This window comes from Colletotrichum gloeosporioides, assembly GCF_011800055.1.
Source record: "Colletotrichum gloeosporioides strain Lc1 chromosome Unknown consensus_117, whole genome shotgun sequence".
Taxonomy (NCBI): Eukaryota; Fungi; Ascomycota; class Sordariomycetes; order Glomerellales; family Glomerellaceae; genus Colletotrichum; species Colletotrichum gloeosporioides.
In genome coordinates, this window is record NW_025544762.1 from 1,497,030 (window position 1) to 1,520,825 (window position 23,796).

Genomic DNA, 23,796 nt, shown 5'->3' on the forward strand with positions numbered 1-23,796 from the left:
ACTCGTTCGGTCGCCCCTTTCGGATCTTCCGTCGAGCGCCCAATCACACATTCCCATACTCTGATTGTGGGCGTTTCGGTTCGACGAAGAAGCCCCATTCGTTTTCCGTCCCTTTCGTGCAACTCCCGTATCCGAATTGCTTGTTTTCCCTGGCGCAAATAAAAAGCAAATTGCAACGCAAAATCGACTCTCTTCTTCGGGTGATCGTACAAACACAAGTTTGCGGTCAAACAGCCGCCGTAAATCCACCTTCGCCGTCCACCTCCCAAAATGCCCAGATCCGTTGATGCATGCAAGATTATCACGCTTTTCGTGCCGCGCCCTGACGCCATCTAAGCTTCTAAAAGACTTGATGTACCGCCAAGGTGGTATCAAAGCTCTTTCCGTTCCCCACCGCCCCCCGTTACTTCGTTCTGACAAAGGAAATGGAGGATATTGCACAAGAAGGTCAAGTTTGATTTGACGTTTGCCCCATAGGGTATCTTGGGGGGGGTTGCATAACAATTATTCAGTTAAGAATTCCCTCCCACATACCCGGTCCGCGGTATCCGCCGATCGAGTGAAGTGATGAAGCCTCGTAGGCTGGGGTAGCCTCGGTCGCACAGCAAACGCGCTTTGAGCTCCGGTCAGGCAGGGTCATCTGGCCAGCGCGGGAGCGAACCAGCGACTGCGACCATTGCCTGCCAGAGAAGTTGCCAGAGAGCATGTCCCTGACGTTCTCCTGGAGTGAACTGTCAATGATGGAGACGCCACGGGCACGCTTGCGCGAGGCCGAGGCAGTTGGGGTGGCTCCATCGGTGCGATAGTTCTGCAGCTCTTGAAGCGCGCGCGCAGCGTCGTTAGCAGGGTCGTGAGCCATCTCTTCCAAAGACATCTCTCCAAGTCTACCCACCGGGCCGGTGTAAGACTCGGGAGATGAGGTGATGCAATGCTCTTCATAGTCCTCAGGAACCGATGTGATTGTCGGCCTCAAGCTAACCCTCTCACTGCACAGCTTCGCAGACCGGAATCGCGCCTGAACACCCAAGTTGGGAGCCGGCGCGCTAACCAGTGATGAAGCAGACGAGATAGAGGAGGAGCGGGAGGTGCGTGACGAATCAGAAACCATCGATTCGGGTGAGGAGGCAGTCGAGATTGAGTTGGCGAGAGATGAGCGACGGACGGGGCAGTAACCCTGGGGCGACGATGTGTTGGCGATAGGCCAGCGATCCAGGCACTGAGCAGCAGTGACACAGGAGGCTTGAGCCATGGCGAGACCCATGGCACCCTTGCCGAGGTTGGAGGCACTCACAGCAGGAGTACTGTATCCGCTCGACTGGGGAGTGAGGCGAGGGGTGGGAAGGAGACCGAGAGCAGGAGCCAGGCGACCAGGAGTATATACAGCGGCCGGAGTAGGCTCCATGATGGTGGGGGTGTGGAAAGATCGCGGGGTCGGAGTGAGCTCCGCCGAATCAAATCCCAAGCCGCAAGTGCCGCTCATGGCCAGCGAGTCCTGGGTAGCTGCCAGCCTGCTGCGGTGACGAGCCACGGGACGAGGGCTAGGAGTAAGGTTGGCGGCAGGGATCAAACCCTCAATGTTGTCGAGCTCGGGGTTGAGCTGGAGGATAACCATCTTCCAGTTTGAGCTCTGCTGAGCGTACCATTGCGCCGAAGTTCCGGGGGCGGGAGGAGAAGGAGGCGTGTACTTCAAGGCAATATCGGTCCATCTCTGGAAGATTTCGTCGGTGATGTGCAACTTCCAGTCAACTGCCAGTAGGAAAGCGATCTCGTTCTGATTGATCTCTGCCGTGTTGAGTCCTGAAATCTTACTCCAAGCTCTCGCGGAGTAATTCCGATCCTGAAGGTACTTGGAAGCCAAAATAAGCGCGGCGAGGAACATGCGGCGGCCACATTGAAGGGCGCGGCACTCGTGCTTATCGTCGGGCTGTTCCATGGTAAAGTCATGTTTCGGAACGTGGGGCTTGATGAGAATCAAGTAGTAGAGAGCGACCTGTAGGGTGGAGTAGCTGGTGCGCGAGCGTCGCAGAGTCTCTTGGATGAAGGTGCGCAGCGGCAAGACCGCCTTGTTGCCCAACTCATTGCGGCAGACGGCGGAGGACAAGGGCCAAATAGCTTCGACAATCTGGGTCGACGAATCTAAAAGGGCCGGGTTAGGGAACATCATGATCGCATTTTTGCTGTTATTGCTGCTTACCGACGAGGTTATCGACAAAGTTGACCTTGCGCTCGGCTTGGCGAACAAGTGGCGGGGGAGCTGCGCCACGGGTTGCGCCTGCACTGGTCCGTCTGGGGTTCTGGCGCAATTCGGCAGGAACCGCAACAGGGGCCTGCTGAACGGATCGCTTCGCCCAGGGGCTGGTGAATTTGACAGCAGTGTCACGCGTAACGGATCGTGAAAGGCAGTATGAATCGGCGGAATCGGAGTCGGAGGTGTTGGTGGGCGAAGTGGAGGTGGATGATTGGGAGGAGACAGCGGACCAGACAGAACCCGAGGAGGCAGACGCCAAGGATTCTACTGAGGAGCTGTAGGTGTCGTTTTGGTAGGTGCTGATGAAAGCCGACGAATCATTGTCGACGTACTTCATCTTGGGTGTATAATGTGGGGTTATCGGCGTTGGAGAATTCGTGTTATGGAGGATACTCCAGTCGCCGTCAAGCTAAGTCAACCGGGTAAACCGTGGAAGGTTCGTTATAATCAGATCGTGGTACCGTATCGGGAACGCGAACCTCACAGCAGTGTATGCAAACTGCTGCAAAGTCCTTTAGAGTTGTAGATATGGAAGGCGGCTTCTAGACGCAAATGTCCACAGCCGACTGTACACGAAGGATCAAACCGGAAGAAGAGGCGAGACGGGCGACTGGAGTAGATTTCGCGTTTCGGATCAGAGGCATCGTTGGTTTAATGCTTCTAATAAGAGGGGAGATTGGTCTGGTTTAATGGTGAGCTACTGCATAGCCACCATGCGATCAAGTAGGCGAATGCGACAAGTTAAGTGGTGATGTTGGTGTAAGTGAGGTGGGTTGGGTGTGAGGTTGGTGATGGGCGAGGTCGGAGTCGGGGGGGTTAGGCAAGGAGAGGAGGAGAGGAGAGATGGGAAAGTGAGGGTGAAATATGCAGGTACGATGATGTGTGGCTGGCCCTCGAGGTTATATCCAAGGTAGGTGGGATGAGGTGTGACTCTTTTGCCTGTGGCCTTGGGCATGCGATCTCGAACGTGTTCAGAGGGGCGACATGCTGGCGTGACGAAGTCGGAGGGCCCCTTGTGGCTCAAGTCTTGTCCAGCTGGTGGATGACTCTTCCAGGTTGCTCGAGTGGCGAAGGGGTGTACCTGGTTCGTTGCCGCCGAGACAGGTGGCCCCAACTGGCAGTACAGAATAGGCAGTAGGCAGAAGGGGGGACTTTGGGGGTGAGGAGGCAAGGTGACGGGGGAAAAAGCACAGAGTGCGGGAGAGTGGCAGAGTGGCAGCCTAGGGAAGCCCGACCATACAGGGGTGCGTGTTGGGTATTGGGATTGTCTGAGTGGCTAGGCCGAGTGCGTGATCGGTGGGTGGCTTTTTTTTGGGGGGTGGGCTGGGCCGGAGTGGCAGAGAGGCAAAGGGCAACCAACGGGGAGAGGGAGCGGAAAAAAGAGGGACACGGGTAGCTACGCAAAGCAAAGCACAGCAAAGCAGACTGCGAAAGGCTGCGTGTATGCTCGCTTGCTTAGCTGGCCCGATGCTGTGCAGGCAGACCAAACTACTGACCTTTGGAGAGAGGGCGGTGCAGTTACCGGCGGAAGTCTTCTCGGATGGAGATGGTTCTTGGCGATTTGCAGGCGGATTGTGGCGAAGGAAGTGCTGGGTCAGCGGGTGAGCAAGACCAGGTTCCAGTTGTTGGAAGGATGAGTCGTAATCGTCGTGTGAGTGAGTTGCTCGGGCAGTGATGATTAAAGAATGAGTATAATGTAAGGACAAAAGGATGGCGCGCAGGGTATCGTATCGGGGTGTGTAAGGTAGTAAGAAATGAGTAACAGATGATGAGAAGGCAGCAGAGCTGGTGTTGGCTTCGTCGGGCGTCGATGATGGTGACTCGAAAAGCTGAGCTGCAGTCCGAGGTCTAGTCCAAAACAAAACCCAAGGCGAGGGAGTCGAAGCCTGCTTGTTCGTGCCTGGCGTTGAGCTGAAAATGGAATATATCCGGTGGGTGCCTTTAGTTAGTCGCAAGGAACAAGTGAATGCCGCTGCGATTTACAAAAAAGGGCTGGTGCTGGGTGTGGTGATGATTTCGGGTGAGTTTTTGGTGGTTTGGTCCGGGTGAGTAACGTGACCGAGGGTGACCGAGATGACTCTTGACGGCGGGTGTTGCGTACGAGGGTGATCCGGCAATTAGGACACGGAGATGGAGAGAGGAGAGAGGTGAGAGGCGATGATTGCAGAAATCATAAAGCAAGATACAAAGGAATAAGCGGAGATTGGTCTACAGTCTCTCCTCAGATGTTCTGAGAAGAGGCACGTCTAGCAGACTTCGGAGAGTCGCTGTCGTACTGATTTAGACCTGGTAATCGAACATTGCGGCGGCGTGAGTTCGATAGAGCAAGAAGGGAAGGGGGGGAGGACACAAGTGCACGGCGATGTGGGCGCGGCGATAGTTTTGAATGCCTTGGACTCCAGGAAGATGCGGTACGGCCAAGGGAACCCGTCCAAGGCCAGGCACTCTCCAGAGGCCAGGTACCGTTTGGAGAGTGTACCTACAGCTCCAGAGTCGCAATGCAGAACACTTGCAGCGCGACGGAGGTCGGTGCAGTGAACTGGCACCTTGTTCCCACTGGCGCCACTGGCTGCCGCTGCTATTTGGGGGTTGCTGACTGGCCAGCGACAAGTATCAGCCGGAGGTACAGTCTGGCAGTGGTACATTTCAACCACCTTTTTGCCTTGGGCTTGGGAACGTGGAACTGGAAGGGTGGGAGGGCAGCGCAGCAGACGGGGGGACGGGATGCAGCCGGATACCCAGCAAGTCTCAGCATCCGTCCACTGCCTTTTCTTCAAGCGCGTCGTGATTGGTGTCTCGCCGCCTTGAATAGTGGGTCCGCTCGTCTTCTTTCCCGGAGTGAGGGGCACATCGAAAACCAAAAAAAAAACGAATACGTACCCACTTCTCTGTGCTCTCCTCGCACTCACAGCTCACTCTTGACTGGCAGGACTGTCAGTCTTGGCCCTTGGGTCTCCTCACTCATGCTGCTGCTGATGATGGGGGGTAATGGTGGTGTTACTCACACTCTCACGTCGAGCGAGCTTGATGTCCACCAGTTTGCTTGCTTGCTGGCTGAATGCCTGCGAGTATTCTCTCCTCCTCTTTCTCTCTCTTTCTCCCTCTCACGCTCACCGTCATACACAACTAGCAGCTGCATCCCTCGACCCCACACGTCTAGCCATGTTTCTTCAGGTTTCCTCCCTTCCCCTCCGCTTGCTCATTCAGGTCTTCACATCCGGCACTTTGGATATGGCAAGCACCTAGCGAGAATACAGCCCTGGGCTGCTGGGCTGTCCATAAGGTACCGCTGCTTCTGCCATTCCCACTTGACCCAAGCCCAAGGCATGCCCAAGGTGTATGTCTTCTCCAACCAAATCCGCCTTCGATGACCTTCCATGCATTATCTGTCCTTTCCTTTGGGTTTGAGACTCTCGTAGCTCTGTGCCTGAACCTTTGGCATTTGTGTCCTTCTCTGTCTCTATGCTGCCCAACCCTGGGCTGCCCTTGCTGGCTGGTTGTTCTTGCCTTTTGGCTCTGGCTTATTCCGTGACCACCTGGCTGCGCTCATCGCACCCTGTTATTTGATTGGCTCGACCTGTCTGACCCTGCCAGATCTGTACTAGTCTCGCCAAGTCTAAAAGACTGTACAACCAGTAATGTGCGACAGCACCACACCTTCTCTCTGAGAAGCCCATCCTTTATGAATTTTGGCAAACTGCTGCTGGTCGGACCAACGAGGCAGGATGGGAGAGGGGGGGGGGGGGGAAAAGAAAAAAAAAAAAAAAAAAGGGGGAANAGGGGGGGGGGGGGGGGGGGGGGGGGGGAGGAAAAAAAAAAAAAAAAAAAAAAAGGCGGAAGAGTCATCGTCGGTGACCCTCCGCGCCACCGCAAATGCGCCCACGACCACGACTCCGCGACACCCCAACCCAACAACGAGTATCGACTTTGCTCGCCGTCCCATCCATCCCGCCCACCCTCCAACATTTATTTGGGCCCATCCATAACACCGTCGGTTTTAATCATTATAGCAACAGCAAGGCATGGCCACAGCTTCGCAGGCAGCATGCGCAACTGCGGCTCGCTTGGCATCCCGTGGTTGAAGCAGTTGGTGTTTCCCGTACGAGGTGTGAGGAGCCAGAAGCGAGGGATGGCCATTGTCCCAGGCCAAGCCGATGAAGGTATCACGAGCTCGGCCGTCAGCATCCATCTCATTTCCTCCGGCGGATTTCACGCCATGCCACGGACATCGACATGGACAGACGAGGCAATATCGACACAAATCGACTGACAACAGCTGTTGTCTTGCCCCAAGTCTCGCCACAGCTGGTCAAGCTTCACCTCCAAATTTTCACTCGTCTCCCGCGTGCCATCATGCCACCCACACCCTCAAGCTTTGGCCAGCAGAGCCCAGCCAACCGCGACGCTCCCGATTACCTTAGCTGCCTTAACTAAGGAGGACAGCAAGAAACCGCCTGCCATAGATGCCGGTGCTAGCACGCAGACACACATTTCAACGTTTGGCACAACTGAGGGGCATGTCTTTCCTGGCCAAAGCTCCAGATTTCGCTTTGCTGGCCGCCAACGCTGAATGCTGCGACACATCGCGCTCTTGCTACGGGTCCGTCATCGCGTCCCCCCGCTGATATCACCCAATATTGCAGCTCGGGGCGTTCTTCGTGAACCGACGGCACTTGTACCGAGGTCGACCACGCAGCTCCATCCGGCGGTATCCATCCATAGTGAAGGGTCCAGTCACGGGTGCCGGGTCACACTGGTCACTAAACGGGTCCTGAGCTGGCCTGGAATTCAGGGAACCTCACGAAGCCGCCTTGGAAAGACGGCGGTGAGGTCACTGCTGAATCTCTAGTGGCCCAGCGCCTATGACACGCTGCTCCATGCCCTCCACGGCTGCGTCTGCGCCTGTGACAAGCTTCCGTCTTGCAAGCCTTGCACTGGGACAGCGGGGGATAGGTAGACAGAGCCGAGGGTCGTCTACCTTACCTTACCTCACCAACCTAACCTTACGGGGCTCACAGCACAAAGCCTCGCTCATCTTTGTCATGGACCCTGCTGACTGGCACGCGGTCGCGGTCGCTGTCGCTGTCTCGCAAGCGCGCTGGGACCTCTCCGGCGAACGCGGGCTTCCGTCAGTGGGCATTCAGCCCCCGAAACACCGAATGCGCCCCCTAAATTCCGCCACGACCCCGCTTGAGACGCTGCTCGCTGCTGCTTTTGGGAGAGATCGAGGCATCGAGAATTCAGAGTCCGATCAATTGCTTACGGATGCGATGCGGTTACGCGCCCAATCCCATGGGAAATGGGAAAGCCGTCTTCTCCGTCCTGCGCGCCATCGGCATCAACGCCTACCTACGAATACGGTACCTCGTACGCACCCTTTGTCAGCCGCCAGAGTCAGCGTCCCGTAATCACCGAGCGCCTTAATCATCTCCCCCCCGCGTGTAAACCGTGGGCGTCTCGGGAGCCCTGGGAAAAGGGAAATGTGCGGCCGACGGATTCAGCCACACTTGTCACAAACATGCCGAGCACCTTACGTATCGCCTGTGTTCTGCTCCACCAGATGCTTCAATGCGAAATAATCCTTCATCTCGATATGGCCGTCATCTCCCACCCACGACCCGAGCGTCCCGTCATTGTCTCCTCATCTGCGCATCCGCGTCTGTACCTCGCTGCGCCCTCCAGGAGAATGCTTCACCTTCTGGCGCATAATCGGAGCATGGCCACAGCTTCGCGAGCACGCTGCCGTCGAAGACACAGAACGCATTTCAATGCACAGGTTGCCCTGCATTCGATAGCCAGCTGTGTCCTGGCTTGAGCTCCAAATAGACGCTACAAAACAGCCTGGGCCACAGCTCTGATACACCTCACGAGGTCAATCACACTGGAACGCGCCGGCCGGTACTTGCGTGTTAACCTCCACACTTTGCATATCTTCATCTCAACGAACACTCTGAATGCACCAAGTGCACAAATCATCTACTGCGCTGGTGGTACCCCCCACGAGGTATCCGAGAACACCGCAATGTCCGTAGCAAAGACAGCAGGGAGGCAGTCATTTGCTTTGAAGCATAACGCTAACAGGAGACATGGGTTCAATGAGTACCAAACCCCATCCGGCTCCCGTCTTCAAATGGGCTCCTCTCATTCGCTTGATCCTGCTAGCCTTGTCGAGTCTGATACTCGGAGTGCATGTACTGGTTCGTCTCGCCCGCCGGACTGCGCCTGTGCAGCAAAATGACTGGGAGTGGACGCGCGAGAGACCGACCGCCAGTTCGACCCCAGCGAGCACGAGATCCATTCCGATCCGTACCGAGCCTGCAAACTTTGGCATCATTTTCCAGCAAGATGTCGAGCATTGCCCACATGGCTAAGAAAGACCCTGTAGCTTGTGGCCATGTCAAACCTTGACCAACACTACAAAATGGCTTATCCCCTATCACAACTCCTCCGAGGGGCAGGAAATTTCTAGAAGTTGGGGGCTGGGAATGGCATCAAGTTTTGCAAAGAAATGGAGGGTGGGCGACGTTTCCTGCCTGCTCGCTTCCAAGAACACATGCCGTCATCTGGTGCCTCCTCCCCTGTGTGTGTTCACAGGCACCGCTGCAAACCCACTGCAAGCTGCAGGTTCTGCATCTTCACCAAATGGTGTTGCCATGTCACACACCTTCAGTCATCGTCGCAGCCTCCCCCGCTCCGCCCCGCGGCAGACAACGATTGGACAACTGGGCATCAACGCCAGCATCACCGCCTTTCGTGCAGGCCAACGAACTCAGATTGCCGGTCGGTGACGAGGGCTAGCAACCAGGGCGGTGATGAAGAGGGGGGGCAGCCTCGACGCTGGCGTCGTGCTGTCAGATAAGCATTATCTCACAGTATTCACCGTAAAGTCTGATTCGCCCGAGGGACTACCTCCGTGAAATGGCCAGAACGGAGTGCGTTTTCACGTCAGAGCAAACCTCCGAAGTTTCGGGTAATGCTGCAAGCACTCAAAATCGACGCTGCTGTTGTGGAAGGCCCCTGATGGCCTACCTGCGATACCACCGAAGTGTACCCACTTCGGTTCCCGACTCCCTAGTCCGTGACGGCCTCGCCCAATAGGCGGTCGCATACAGTCAACTGATTACTGCGATGACTCAACTTCTCCTGGCCTGGCCCTCAGCTCTCCTCGGACTATGGAAGAGACAGCGCGGTGCCCACGATAGCGACAACTACGAGACGAAGCTGGAGTCTGTCTGGTAGCCCTTTCCTGCAAGTATGCCTCCGCCCACCTGTCGATAGGTGTCACCGGTAGACCTTGATGAACATCTACGGTTATTCGGACTCGCTCCCGTATTGCAACACTCGAAGTGAAGATACTGCTAGCTGCAGAAGTCTGTGCTTAAATGGCTTCTTGACGCGGAGAGGTCAAATCCAACACACTCTCAAGCACAAAAAAACACCCGCCGGGAAGAAGAAAGAAACCGCCGCCGCTATTTGCCGCGCGGCTGATGCGCACGACTCAGTCGACGGACCACGAAAGAATCCCGGGACCGTCGTGCGCTGGCGGAAGATGAAGGAACCAATATGGTGCTATTCGTACAAGCCTCAATATTGCACCAGTGTTGAAGAAATTTTTCATTCATGACCAACACGAGAAAAAACACGAGTGCGACACACCAAAGGGGTGGCCGAGACAATATCTGCTGCCTACTGGAAAGAATCGGCAGTTCTAGGCCAACCAAAAGCCTTCAAAGGCCTCGAGCGGTCTAAAAAGGTATGCTTCCAGAAGATCGTTCACTTCTAGCCTAGGTGGCACCCCTTAATGGGAAGATGATCTCATGTCCGCGAATTGGGTTGGGTTTCAGCACCGCCCGAGAGTCTATCCGAGCGAAGCACACAATAACCTCTGCCAAATCATGACTAAGGCAACAAGACCTGAAATATGCCGCTGGTTTGCAGGGCGATAATTTGCAGTCGAGGACCTATCAACCTGGATGAAATGATGGTCAACGACGTGACCTGATCTTCGTGTTCGTCACTAGTACGCGGAGGAGCGTGGTGCCTTAGACATTAAGATGCTGGTGGACAGATTTGTCTGGTGATATTCCGTCAAGGTAGCCCCACTGAGAGACCGGATGCCAAATCGAGCATCTGTTATTCGCCGATGCTCGTCATCTGTAATCACCGATCGCGGGGGACGGGCCCTTTCTCCATGGACAAGAGTTACAACGGAACCGGTGACTTTCTGGCCACCTTCATCAACCGATACTTGGCGAATAAGGCGTGTTGACCGTGACGTTTTGTTCGGTGGCGGACCCCTCTCTTTGCCTCCGACCGGGCCGTTCTCTGATGGGCACGACGAGGTCTTTGCGCTCTACACGGCCCGTCCAAGTATGTAAGCCAAGAAGGTGGGAGGGAACATCCGCCACCCCGGAAGCGTCGGTCATGAGGATGGACTCTGCTGCGAGGAAGCTCATACAGCAATCAATCAACTAGAGACTAGCGCCTCGCCCCCTCTGTCTACTATGCAGTACAGAAGCCTCCGGAGGACGTCGATGCCAGCTTGGCGCCGGCGGCGCAGCCATCTCGCGGGGGTCCACGGCCAACATGAAGCTGAAATGTCGAGACTTTTGACAGCTAGTCTCGTGTGACCTTTCAGCTCTAGAGCGTCAACGCATCTAGGACTAGAAATCCGGGGTCGAAGAGGCCAACAACCGGCCCTTACCTCGCCCTCGTCATCCAGCGAGGCTCGAGGCCAGGAGATGGGGTTTTCGGAGGCTGTTCCGGACGAGACCCCCAAGGCTTGCAGGCCGGCGGTGGTCACTGTTAGTCGGGCGCCGACCATGAGACCTGCCTGCATAGGCTGACGGGGCTGACGGGTTCCGCCAGGCGAATCATCGACATGTTCCCGATGGAGCTCCTTCTATTCCTGGTGACCGCCCTCACCCACTTCCCTATGGCGCCAGGGATCACCAAGGCCCTGGAGAAGGGTGGCCCCCCAAATCCTGGCGCAGGCAGCAACACCGAACATGGATTGGATGTCATCCACCGATGGCCCGCCTGCGAACTCATCGACCCCAGCCGTAAGGCACCATCACCAAGGGAACAGCAGAGCAGCAGCCAGTCACGTCTGTTTCGTCCCCTCCGGTTTCTCCAACAGTCGCCCAGGCTATGAGACCAACCTCCCAGGCCGCCATCGCGTTACGGATAGTCTGTTCAGTTCTTCACGCGCAGGCAGCTGGAATAGCCTTGCATGAGTCCTCAGCGTGAATCTCATCTCATCTTCAGATTCCTTCCCGCGTAATTATGGCCCCCGGGCTGACGAGAATCCTGGGCCCGTCGCGATCCTCCCCTAGGAGTTGCCATGGGTATCGCCAGTCCGACCCAATCGCTTAACTTGCTAACCAGTGCTCGACACCAGTGCTCGACGAATGGGGACTTTTTCAAGGTGGAACCGCACTCGTCGCTAACACGCTCTCAACAAGTCACGCCGTCAATTCACGATGCACGCGGCTGGTTCTTCGAACACGCCAGGTTGCAACTCGTGCGCGCAATCCCATCAGGTAAATGAATGACGCGACGGCTACACCGGTGTCGGCGAACATCGTGGCGGGAAACCCGATGTGGTGCGAGCTTGTGGGGTGTGAAGCAGGTCACCACAGCCGACCGGTCACGATATCAATCTATCAGCGTATCAGTGTCTCGCGAAATGACTCCTTTGCCAAATCGGCCCCTCCTATCTCTCGCAATCTGGCAACGATAGACTTATCAGCGTTTGACTATCTGTTCTTTAACGTGACAACGTTGGCCACAAGTGGATGAGATGGGGGAAACGTCCGATGCAACGAAGAAGGTGGCCCGCTTTGCGCCATCCGCGTGAGCTCTGCCCCAGATTTGCACGACTCAGTTGACAGCAACCGCTATCTGGCCTATTCTGAGAAGTTTCCAGGGTCTTCCGCCAATGCTCGGGTCGGTACAGAGAGTATTGCCTGCACATGATTCGTAGTCCGAGGACCGCAGCACGCAACTGCTACCGGAATGTGCAAAGACGTCGTAGACGTTCCTCAGCCTCGATATCCCGCTCGCTTCTGCAGTGTGGCTGTGTTGGCTAAGACGGCACCAACGGCCGGCAGCCACTGACGTGGAAGGGCAGACTGGCGATAGACGAGATGCTGCATATTGAAGAAAGAAAAAGGTCTATGGATTGAGTTTGCGGAAATCAAACTGCGGACTGGGGTTTGCCGTGCGTCTGTTGATGTGGAGGGTCGTATGCGACCTGCAGCACATGCAGAGCCATAGGGCATCTTAGACATCTGCGGGTTGGATCACAGGCAGATGTAGGCAACTTCAGCTCGAGGCGTATCCAGCCTGATTTGTCTTCAGGGCTGAATCGCAGACGAATCGCTGCGATGCGTCTCCGAGATCGCAGGCATGACGAGGCTGTATTAAACGTTGGTGGTAAGTTGGTTGGATTGCTTTTCTAAGGCGGGCGCGAAGTCAGACGTAGGCAGACTTGTGAACAACTACAGTCCATGGCTGAAATTCTGCAGGCTGTAGAGTGCCGTCTCACTAGATATGTTGCAACGTTGTGACGTCCAGCGGTTGAGGGTGCTTGGTTCTGCTGTATGCTGGCTGACTTGTCGGTGAGAAGATCTCACTTCTAAAACCACTCAATTTCAGCTGGCATCGTTTCATCAATGTTGTTATCTGTCTACCACGCGTACAAACATCAGAGAGAACAACTCAATCCTTTTAATTCGAGGACGTCATTGACAATGAAAGCCCCGTGTTATTCCACAGGGCCGCCTGTTTGGTTGCTGTGAGCTCTCATGTCAGAACAGCCAGCAGTGTCTAGGGCCAGGCTGCCAGGCTGCCAGGCTGTGACAGGCTTCCCGGGTTGCAGCAGTAGGCAGCACAGGAAAGTCCACCTGAGAGGTTGCGTTATAGAGACTGAAGTGACTGTATGCGGAAAATGATGAGTTTGTGAATCATCGAGAGAGTTGCGCGTATGTCGGAAAGTGAGGCCGCCGCCTGACTCTTCTTATCCCTTGCCCCTTGCCCCTTGCCACGGTGACTTTGAGGTTCGAGGCCACCTCAAGACGTGGAAGTCGCTCGTCTAAGTTGACTTTAGAAAACTCTAATTGCAGTCATGAGTACACGAAACGAGGAACTTGATGACCTTTGTTAAGTCCTGGGTGGCGTGGATCTTGTTCGGGTGACCAGAAAAGGGGCAACTTCGGTGGCGATGCTGGGCGAGTCAAGAGTTAGGGCCAGATAGTCTTTTGCTTTTTCTTTTGTGGACGATGCTAGATGCCTTGACTTTAAACTTGACGGAGGCAGAAGTTGGGGAGCTGGTGACGACATCTGTATTTGTCGAACATGAAGCTGAAACCCAACTGGAGCAGGTAGACTTGTTGTTGTGAATTACGAAGGCCGCATACGCTCTGAGTTTTGTATTCTTCACCCTGACGAAAGATTCAGTAGCTTCATACGGCAAGTCCAGAAGAGAGAGATCTGTCTAGTTGAACAGGGTGGACACTTACCCGACTCACCTGTGATGGTTTTGATGGACTTGGTGCTTCATGAGAGATGAGTGGACAAACATAGAGCCTGTCGTCTGCAACGCTAGATATTACGAAGAAAGCCAGTCTAGTTTACGTGACGGTATAATCACGGCGGTGATCTAAACCTCTTTGGTCCCAATACAGCAAAAGGGCTATATTCGGATGGAACACGATGAAGGATCACTCAGGAGAGTCTGTAAAGCGGTTTCATTTCCTTCTCCGTATGATTCTTAATTCAGCAATCTGGAGCAGCACTGAACTTAGTTTACTCTCCATGCGGAAACGTCTGATATTGTAGAAGGAGAGACGGCGGACGACGACAGGGACGATAGGGATAGCAACGGAGCCATGAACAAGCTCGACGAACGTAAGCAGTACTCCGCCTGTTGAGTTGAAATATCCGCTCAGATGAAAACGCTCGATCACAGAAATAGCATCTCCCTCTTATTCTCTTAAAAACTTTACTGCCGCCTGCAGCGGCCTTGCTCGAGCTTATAGTCTTATAGGTGAGAAATCTCAAGGACAAGAACATCAACCTCACCTCAATCTAGATTCAATCTAGATTCGTCCACTTTTTTTTCTAAGCAATTCACACGTCAAAATTCACTTTTTAATAGCCTAGAGCGTCTCCTTGTCGCATTTTCGAGTTCCGAGCCATCGGGATGGTCGGCCAGTGTGAGCGTTTTCGCTATCCTAGCCGTCGCCCACCAATATGAACGATTCCATCTAGTTACTCCACCACATACGACCATACCCACTGGAGAACTCGGGATCCCGTCCGCTCTCCCATAGATAAGCCAGTGAGGGCTGGAGTAGTAGTCGGGTCGGTGACGACCGGCGAATGCCCGGTGTTGTATGTATTTTTGCTGATCCTAAATCAGATAGTCCTTTTTGTGTTTGGGCCCCAGTTCAGCGATTCGCATCCAGTCGTTTTGACGTGTCGACGAAGCTTGATCGCTCGCATTGAGAGCCACGGTTAGTATAGCTAGATCTGTGCATTTGCGTCAACCGTTCCTAACTTGCCGCAGTATCCCTCGTCACTGTCACTAAGGGGAAACTAGACGGCCCTGTGGAGCGGCGAAGAAAGTCAAAGCCTTGCTGATGCTGAAGCAGCAATGGCTAAGATAATCAAAACTCCCGAGCGTCTCAAAAAGCGTCTGGGAAGCTATAGGAGTGTGTAGTTGGACGGGAGACGGGATATGTCGTCTTCTGTTGGGTAGCTTCGCAGTTGAATGAAGCCGGTCAGGCTGACTCCTGGGCTTGGAGATATATATGGAGAGATCTAATGATTCCCGCCATTTTGGACACACTCCCCGCGTTTTGGCTTGATGTTTCTTGGTGAGCGTCAGTTGGATTCTTTATCTTGGAAACTGCAGCCTGAGTGGCTTGAGAACCAATAAAACATGGACAGCAAGAACGGTAACGACAACGGCAACGGTAACGACGCCGAGAAAGACGACGAGTAGATGCAGGAGATAGTCATTCCCATGAAATAGGTAGGGTAGAAATAAGACATAATTGTTCTTTATATTGCTGAAGGCTATCTTGGATCACACAACAGAAATGACAGTTCGGTATGGGACTTGTGTAGAGGAGAGTCTCTTATTACTATTGTTAACACTATCTACGGTAATCTGTAGACTCTACATAAGTCATCCTTTCCGCCGATTTGTCTACTGCTTCTTGTCTTTCCCCTCTTGTTGCCCTCTCAGTGGGACGCCGCCTCCACCACCATCATCGGCATCCTCAACCGCTCTGTCCATAGTACGATGTTCTCCTGGAAGTTAGTTGCGACGTGATAGTTTTGAAAAGATTTACTCACCTGTGCGTGTCCTTTCGCGATCCTCCCCGCCCTCTACAGATTCGTTGTCGTCATGTGAATCAACTCTACTGAGTCTGCTCTCCGTCTGATTCATCCCCTTGTTTCCATGGTCTCGTTCAGCCATCTCCCGAACGTCTTGTTCAGCTACCTCCTGAACGTCCCAGTCAACCATATCCCGAACTCCTCGTTCACCGGAATCTTTCCGCGACCATCCCGGCCAATAGTCTCGTTACCACCCGCTTTCGAGGGGTCAGATGCTTGCGCCAAGTTGATGACGCTGGCTGGGATAATCTCGCTCCGAGGTCTGGGTAGGTCGGCAAAAGTCGGATTTGCTGGATCTCTATTGCCCCGAGCGCCTTTGTCTCCTGCTATACGTGCATTGTGGCTTTCTTCTCGGCCACTCGCTTTTTTATCATACCTACTATTGAATTCACGCGAAATCCTGCGGTCAGTATAGTAAGACTCGCTTTTTGTACCTGCGATTTGCCTAGATTCCTGCCGGCGGGGAGCGGCCAAGTAAGATCGCGCGCTGTCATGTCGAAGCTGGCCTGAAGATTCTGTCTCCTTATATCGTCCCTGCGGGCCTGGCTTGCCACCTTGTTCTGCAGAAATGTTGCTGTCGTCCTCATCCAGGGCTTGCTGAAGGCTTCGAGCACGTTTGGAGTATGCGATTTTCTCATGCAGTCTGGAAGACAAAGCTCTCAGAACCATGTACTGTGCATACTGCGAAAACCCTGCAGAAGAAAACTCGCCCGACAGAAGGATGTCCTGCCGAAGCTTCTCGCGAGGTTCTGGCGGGCTTGCTGGGATACAGAGATATCGATAGAGGTGCGTCTGGTTGTGCCTTCGAAGGTTGCCCACGCTCTTCCAGAGATTACTTAGTTCATCCAGCAGCTCTTCTGGTGCAGGTGATATGTAGATCAGTTCCTGGATACAAGCTGCTTGAAGCTCAGTATCGCCGATATCCTGCGCGGTCTTCAAGACCGTTCGAATCACAGCCGAGTTCTCCTCGGTGGCCGGGGTTGGATTCGGTCTCCATTCGGGAGACTCGTCTTCGACAGGGGCGTACATCGGGATGTTCTGATGAGGGAACACGCGCCTCGAGATGCGTACCTTTCCTGGCAGCAGACGGAGCCGATTCCGAAGGGCAGCCAGTCCCACGGGCTTGGCACTCGTGTACTGTTGTATTTGCACCTTTGCTATGGCCCACCGTAGGTACGGCCGAGACTTCAGATTCTGGGGGTCTCGGGCCGCAATGTCCGCGGCATATTGCCGAGCGACCTCGAAGTATCTAAGAGCCGTCCGCGAGTTGTCCGGCTGTGCCATGGAGGCTAGGGCGATTGTGGTGAATATGTCTAGGAAAGCGAACGAAACTGCCTCATCCTCTACAGCAGCGCTCCAGTCGTCGCAAATTGTCTGGACAATATCTACCTCCCATCTCGAACCTTTCTCGTCTCTTTCGCCAAACATCATGTGGGATATTTCTTTCAGACCGTAAGCCGCTAAACATTCGTGGAAGAGGTCCCTGAACTCCCAAATTCTTTCTTCAGTCTTCAGATGGAGGTAAAGACCGTTTAGATCTTGTGCGCTCATCGACATAAGTGAGCTGTCATCAAGATAAATGGCGTTCTTCAGAATCTGGACCTATTTACATCGGGTTAAGAATAGAATTTGGCATGTCCAGCTTCGCGACTTGCCTCGGTAGAGTCTAGTTTTGGCCAATGCTTTCGTAACAAGCTAAGAACATCCGGGCTTTGAGATTTGGAAACCGTGGGGAAGTCGAGTTCGCAGGAAATCTCAGCTCTTCGGAGGAGCAGGTACCAGCTGGTCTGCACAATGCCTTCGGCTGGTCGGGGTGGGAACTCTTTTGCTAGTTGAGCAAGGGCATTGTAATCTGACATCTCAAGCAGACATTGCCCGTGTTGCTCCAGAACGTAAGGATTCTCAATGAGATCCAGCAAGCATTGGTCGAAAAGTGTGCGCGCCGCTTCGAATTGCCCGAGACGCCACAATCTCGAATACTCTTCGAGCGGTTCCTCATAATCGTCGGTGATTCCAGCGTCTGCGCTGAGAGATACATCCTGCGGTGATTGTGGATTAACAAGAACTCGTATGGCGTCTTGGGAGTTGGAGTTGTCTCTCGTCTTCTCTTCGTATTGTTGTCCGCCGCCCTTACTGTTGCTCCTCCATCCGGTGTCCTCAGCTTCGGAGTCAGAAGACGATGAGACATCAACAAATATTGAATTATTGATGATAGTCCTTCCTCCTGGAAGAGAAATCTCTTGGCTGTTCGACGAATGGCGATGACGATACTTGGAATGATGTGAGCCAGTAGAAGTAGCAGAGGAGCGGAGGTAAATGTCGTTGTTGACTGTTATGGGCTGCTGAGTAGGTGAATCATTCTGCCAATGGGGCACCGACTTATATTGGCTGAATCGAGGACTGCCCTGTCTTATGACGGGCAGCTCCCGAACATCCGCGCCGTCCTGATAGAGATAGTAGAGACTATCTCTATAATCACGAGGTTTTTCTTTGCCATAGGAAGGTCTAGTTGACTCATCCGCGTGAGGTTTGCCGTCTTGCTTGTTCTTGTGGTTGTCGTTGTTGTTGTCCTTCTCGTCTGCAACCTGTGCCTCCAGCTGCATATTGAAACAATTAGACTGCCTTTTCTAACAAAATCGTAACGGTACAGAGGCTTGAAAACGACGAGCTGGAAGGCAAGAAAATGCATTACCTCGATCAATGCTGCGGAATCCAACGCGGCGAACTGAGGGGGTGATCAGGCTGGCGTTTAGCCGAGATCAGGCTGGGACTTCTCGCTCAGGTGGTGTGGGAGACCCCCTGCATGGAGGTCAAGCTTCCTTCGTAGGCAGTAACCACCATGTCTAAATGAAGGTAAGGGTACACCTCGTATCCTCGCTCTATCAGCTCGGTCAATAAATCGTGCAGAAGACATACATGCACTTGTAGTGCGACACCTCCACTCGGTGAAAAGAACAGATGGCCGCACAGCAAGCGCTGTTGGTGTCGAAAACTGGAGATTTATTGTGAAAATCGAGAGCTCTCAAGCAGAACCGCCTTGGTAAATCGGCTGTCTCTGAATAAAAAGATCTTGGTGCGTTGGCCCGAAGGTATGTCTCATTAAACCCCTGGGCATTTCGGGATACGTAAGATGGGGTCGCTGATTGACATTCAGCTGCACAGCCTTGAAGCGGGCAAGCGATATGCATGTCAGATTGACCCTAGGTAAGTCAGTGTTGGCTGATTGGCTAATGTGGTCGCGGGATTTCCGTTGAGTGAAGGAGAATGAGAAAGGCGGTTTTGTGACCGAGAGCCTTGCGCATCTTTCGGAAAACACATTGAGAATCCTCTCGCTCTGTGATTTTCCCAATAGCCCTGACTTTGGCTGAGATGACTGAAATGATCGCCGTCGAGCACCATCAAAAGACAATCAATCGGAGAACGTGCTTCGGCCGAACTGATTATTGTCGATTTGATGATGAAAAGAATCCTCTGTCTGACAAAAATACCCATGTCGGGACAGGAAAAATCGGGAAAGTCAGAGTCGAGTGTCTTTCTTACTGGACGAAGGCTCAATGGGGAGTCCTAGGCCCAAGCAGACTCCCAGCCGGAATAGTATATATCGATCTCAGCATTTTCCAACCCACCGGCTACAAGCTCCGAAGCGCTACGGTCACGATTACTTTGAGCGGCACGGTATCTGAGAAGCAATTGGGTGGGAAGCGTTGGAAACGGCATCATGAACAGCCCCGCACGAAGTTTGAAGTCCAAATGACGGACAAGTATGGCCCGCGTTTCATTACTGGCCAGCCATCTATCAAATCTTATGAAACAGAGCGGAGCGCAATGCCCAGCATTGACGTTGGTGGCTTCGCGGGCGTGGGTGGTGTTGGCTGGAAAAAGACGGAATCTGGAACGGAAACCGACTGTTGGAAGTTTTACGGTAGCCCAAAAGCTTCCTCTGATGGGGGAGGCTTCACAGCTCTTGTGTGGCATCTCGAAGAGACGGAATTGGACAATCAACCTCCTCATCCGCCCAGGTTTCACACGGCATTCGCGTTCCACCATAGCAGAAAGCCAATTCGCATGCATGTGGAGGTCGAGGGCAAACTCAAAAACAGAATGAGAGATATCGGACGTAGTCTCGGCAGGTTTCGCTCGAAGCCAATGATCACGGATGTTGATCTACCTTTGGTGTCGAGTTACACGAAAAGGCTGGATAACATCGCCGAGGATCTCAACTACAACATGGAATTGGAGAACTCGAAAGAAGCCCCGGCAGAAATGACAGGCACGCTCCCAGTGAGCTTCAAGGAAGAACCATCTTCACCAGTGTCATCCGATGACCTGGAAGGTTCAACCATTTTCCAAGCAGGGTCTCAATACATTGAAGCCCAGGAACCTGAGTTTGGAGATCTGATGGCGCTTTTGCAACAACCTGCAAGGATGAGAACAAAAATTGGCGCATCATACACACCCATTACTAGCAATGGGTACAGGGAACCCTATCAACGAAAAGTCGCCATTGACAGAGATACTCCGGCACCATTTCAAAACTCGGATCGAAACTTGGAGGAGGAGACCAAGGCTGCCTTAGGAGTCCCTAATAGTGTTACATTGGCTCTAATGCAGTTCTTGATAATTCTTCTCAACTCTATGGGTTTGGACCTGAAGAAATGACGTCGGAGGAGAGCATTTGCAGCTTTTATTTGTTGTTAAAGAAGGGGCTGAAATTATGCCATTCTTCATGATATATACCACAGAGAAAAAGCGAGCTTTATGGTGACTTTGAAGAGGGGAGAGTCTTTACTAGCATTGAATATATACAGGAATTGAATTAGATGTACTGTATCCATGACGATGGCAACCTCTGCTTGGGGCGACGACAGTAATTAAGACGACATATCATGGTGCCGTCGGTCGTGGTGTCTATGTGCGTGATGTTTCACGCACTTGGTACCCTTGATTTCCTGGAAGAGGGCAGGGAGGAAGGATCCAAGATCTGGTGCCGCAGTCGACCGTCAGCAAAAGTCAATGTGAATGTGAGGTTGACTTACGAGTTATTTCGATGTTGCAATGCACAGCAAGGTCGTGTTCCAGCTGGGTGTTTCCGTGCTTATCAAACGCAACAAAGAAGCGGTATCGAAGCTCACGATAGCTACGCTTAAACCCATCTTCATAAGCTCCAAGTCCGTCGGTGTATTCAAGGAGCTCATTATGGGGGCCGAAAAGTCCGCTGCGTTCAGTGCGGCAGTCGACAGATGCGGCACTGGTTGAACATTGGATGGTAGCAAATCTACCTCGCCCCCCCAAGATTTCATAAAGCGTCTGAGAATGGCTTCCGTTGATATCTCCATCATCGAGATCGTGATCCGACAACGTCTCAATCTCTTGAGGAGATATTTGTGGTGACGTCCTCCGTATGCTTCTCGAAAATCTCTTCCGCTTACCATTAGCACATGACCGAGTAGAAATAAATGCTACCTTTTGGCAAGTCCTTCACGATAACATGTACCGGGGTGCGCTTCGACGAAGACGGGAGCAATGGAGCTCTACAACGGACTAGTTACCGTCACGGAGTTACCTGAGCGAACACCGGTGGAAGCTTGTAAGGGCGCGGAGTTAGTAAAAGCTGCTGCTACAATAGTTGCTCCCGTCGTGAATCACCCCATGGCTGACAGCCTCAACGTGTTAGTACATCTCACAAATGACATGGCAGAGAACTTGAACTTGGCGATCCAGTCTTGATTCCCGTGATAACTACTCTGTACAAATTGCAAAAGGCCGGTAAAGGCCAATGGACTTTTCTTATCTGCACGGAGAAAGCAGCTTCATCTCTTTTCTTGTGGCCACTCTTGTGCGTCACTGACAACCATAATTTGCAAATTCCCGAAACCAGAACCCTTTTAGAAAAAACATAATGACAGGCCAGTCCGGCCCAGCCGTCCGGCAACTTGCTTAAGAAGCCATGTAGGTGCTGGCGTCAATGCCCTCCTTGGGGAACTCACTGAGAAACGTGTTAGCCATATGCACATAGTATCAAGGGTGGACGAAAACTTACGGCAGAGCAACCTCGAAGCGCTTCTCAATAGCTGTAAGAACCTCCTTGTCCTGGTCGGTGCTCACGAAGGAGATGGCAAGACCCTTGGTACCGAAACGACCAGCACGACCGACTCTGTGCAGGTAGGAGTCGGCGTCGGCGGGCAGATCGTAGTTGATGGCCAGGTTGATACGCTCAATGTCGATACCTCTGCCGAAGACGTCGGTGGCGACACAAATACGCTTGTTGAACTCCTTGAACTCCTTGTAGCGACGGATACGCTCCTCCTGGCTGACGCCGGAGTGGACGGCGATGGAGGGGAAGTTGCACTCTCTCAGCAACTTATCCAGCTCGGTCGCACGCAGAGTGCTCTTGACGAAAATGATGACCTGGTTGAACTGGAGCTCATCCAGAAGCTCGTTGAGCTTGCGGTTCTTCTCACGCTCCTCGAGCTTGATGTAGTACTGCTGGAGACCGTGCAGGGTGAGCTTGGTGTCCTCGTCGACGTAGTGCTCGGTAGGGTTCTGCATGAACTTCCTGCAGATGGGCTTGATGTCGTCGGACAGGGTGGCCGAGAACATCATAACCTGCTTCTGGGTGGGGGTGGCGCGGAAGATCTCCTGAACGTCACGGCGCATGTCTGATCCTTGTTATTATAAAGCCTCGCCGGCGGGAGCGAGCATTGACTCACCGATCTGATCGAGCATCTTGTCGCACTCGTCAAGAACGAAGATGCGGACGCTGCCGAGGCGGAGAACCTTGTCGCGGACCAACGCGTTAAGTCGGCCGGGAGTGCCGACAATGATGTGAGGGCAGGTCTCCTTGTTCTTGATTGTCTCGACATCCTTCTGGATGGGGGTTCCGCCGTAGAAGACACCAGTCTTAATGTCGGGCATGTACTTGCTGAAACGGTTGTACTCGTTGCGGATCTGGAAAGCAAGCTCACGAGTGTGGCACATAACCAAGACGGAAACCTCGCCCTGAACCGGCTCGACTTGTTGCAGGGTGGTGAGAACGAAGACGGCAGTCTTTCCCAGACCGGACTTGGCCTGGCAGATGATGTCTCCACCGAGAAGCGCCTGAGGGATACAGGTTTGCTGGACTGTTGGGTCGCGCCGATGTTAGATATTTGTTCCAAGAGCAGAAGTGACGTAGAGGGCGTGCAAAGTGCCCGTCCATCTGCGCAAAAGAAGCCATGTTGAGTCGAATGTTTCCACTCTCCTCCACAAACAAGAAACGCTCATCAGTCACAAGTGACGATGGCAGGGCATGGCACGATCGCGGTGCTTGCGGCGCGAAAGCGACCATTGCGACACGCGACCGTGGCACAGAAGTAGTCGGGCACTCGAGAGGCGGAGCTCTCGCAGTACCATTGCGACTGTAGAGTACTCGAGAACACCGTAGTGTTCGCGCGGTAGGAGGGGGGTGCTGTCACGCTTTCCCCTCTCTCTCAAGACCGCAGTATCATCCACCTGTTACCGGTGGATTGTCGAGCAATGCCCGTACAAAGATGGATATCCAGCTGACTCCCGCATTTTGATTCGGTACTTCCTCGATGGCGAATTCGATGGCTTTTTGGGCTTGCGAGATGGACGGACGCTTGCTGACAGGGGAGGGGATGATGATGGGTTAGGGTATATAAACTCAGGACTGACCCTCCGAAGGATGCTCGAAACCGCAATCGCCAATAGCGCGCAGAAGCTCGGGCTTCAAGAGGAAGTCGCGGAAACCGGTCGAATGAATGCCGACATAGCTGCCCTTCTTGTCGACGTTGTTACCGGCGGCGGCAGCATCGGCCTTCTTTCCGTTCGAGGCGGCCGCGGTCTCGTTGGTCTGAAGCTCCTCGTCGGAGTAGTCGATGAGATCCTCCTCAGCAGACATGTTGTCGATTACTGGTGGCGACGTTGCTGGAGATTATTGAAAGAACGGCCGAGAAGGCTGTGGCGAAGGAAAGACCCGAGGCTGACGATGCAAGCTTCTTGGGTTGATCAGGAGAGGATGACGGGCTAGCAGCGCGGTAGCTCCTAGCTTTGCTGAATAAAAAAAAAAAGAAAAAGTCGGATGGTGTCGTTCGGCTCGTGGAAAGAAAACGCTAGCCGGGTCCGTAAAACACGGAAGGCGA

General features: G+C 53.5%; 2 protein-coding genes across 2 annotated transcripts; both read right to left on the reverse strand.

The window, feature by feature from the left end:
* Nucleotides 1–508: 508 nt before the first annotated feature.
* GCG54_00009351 (G1/S-specific cyclin pas1) lies at nt 509–2,585 on the reverse strand (the record flags this gene model as incomplete). Its single annotated transcript, XM_045409299.1, has 2 exons — nt 509–2,136; nt 2,195–2,585. The coding sequence occupies 2 exons, from the start codon at nt 2,583–2,585 to the stop codon at nt 509–511; spliced, it is 2,019 nt and encodes a 672-aa protein (XP_045256544.1).
* Nucleotides 2,586–21,592: 19,007 nt separating this feature from the next.
* GCG54_00009352 (ATP-dependent RNA helicase SUB2) lies at nt 21,593–23,555 on the reverse strand (the record flags this gene model as incomplete). Its single annotated transcript, XM_045409300.1, has 4 exons — nt 21,593–21,641; nt 21,696–22,314; nt 22,366–22,776; nt 23,330–23,555. The coding sequence occupies 4 exons, from the start codon at nt 23,553–23,555 to the stop codon at nt 21,593–21,595; spliced, it is 1,305 nt and encodes a 434-aa protein (XP_045256545.1).
* Nucleotides 23,556–23,796: the final 241 nt, after the last annotated feature.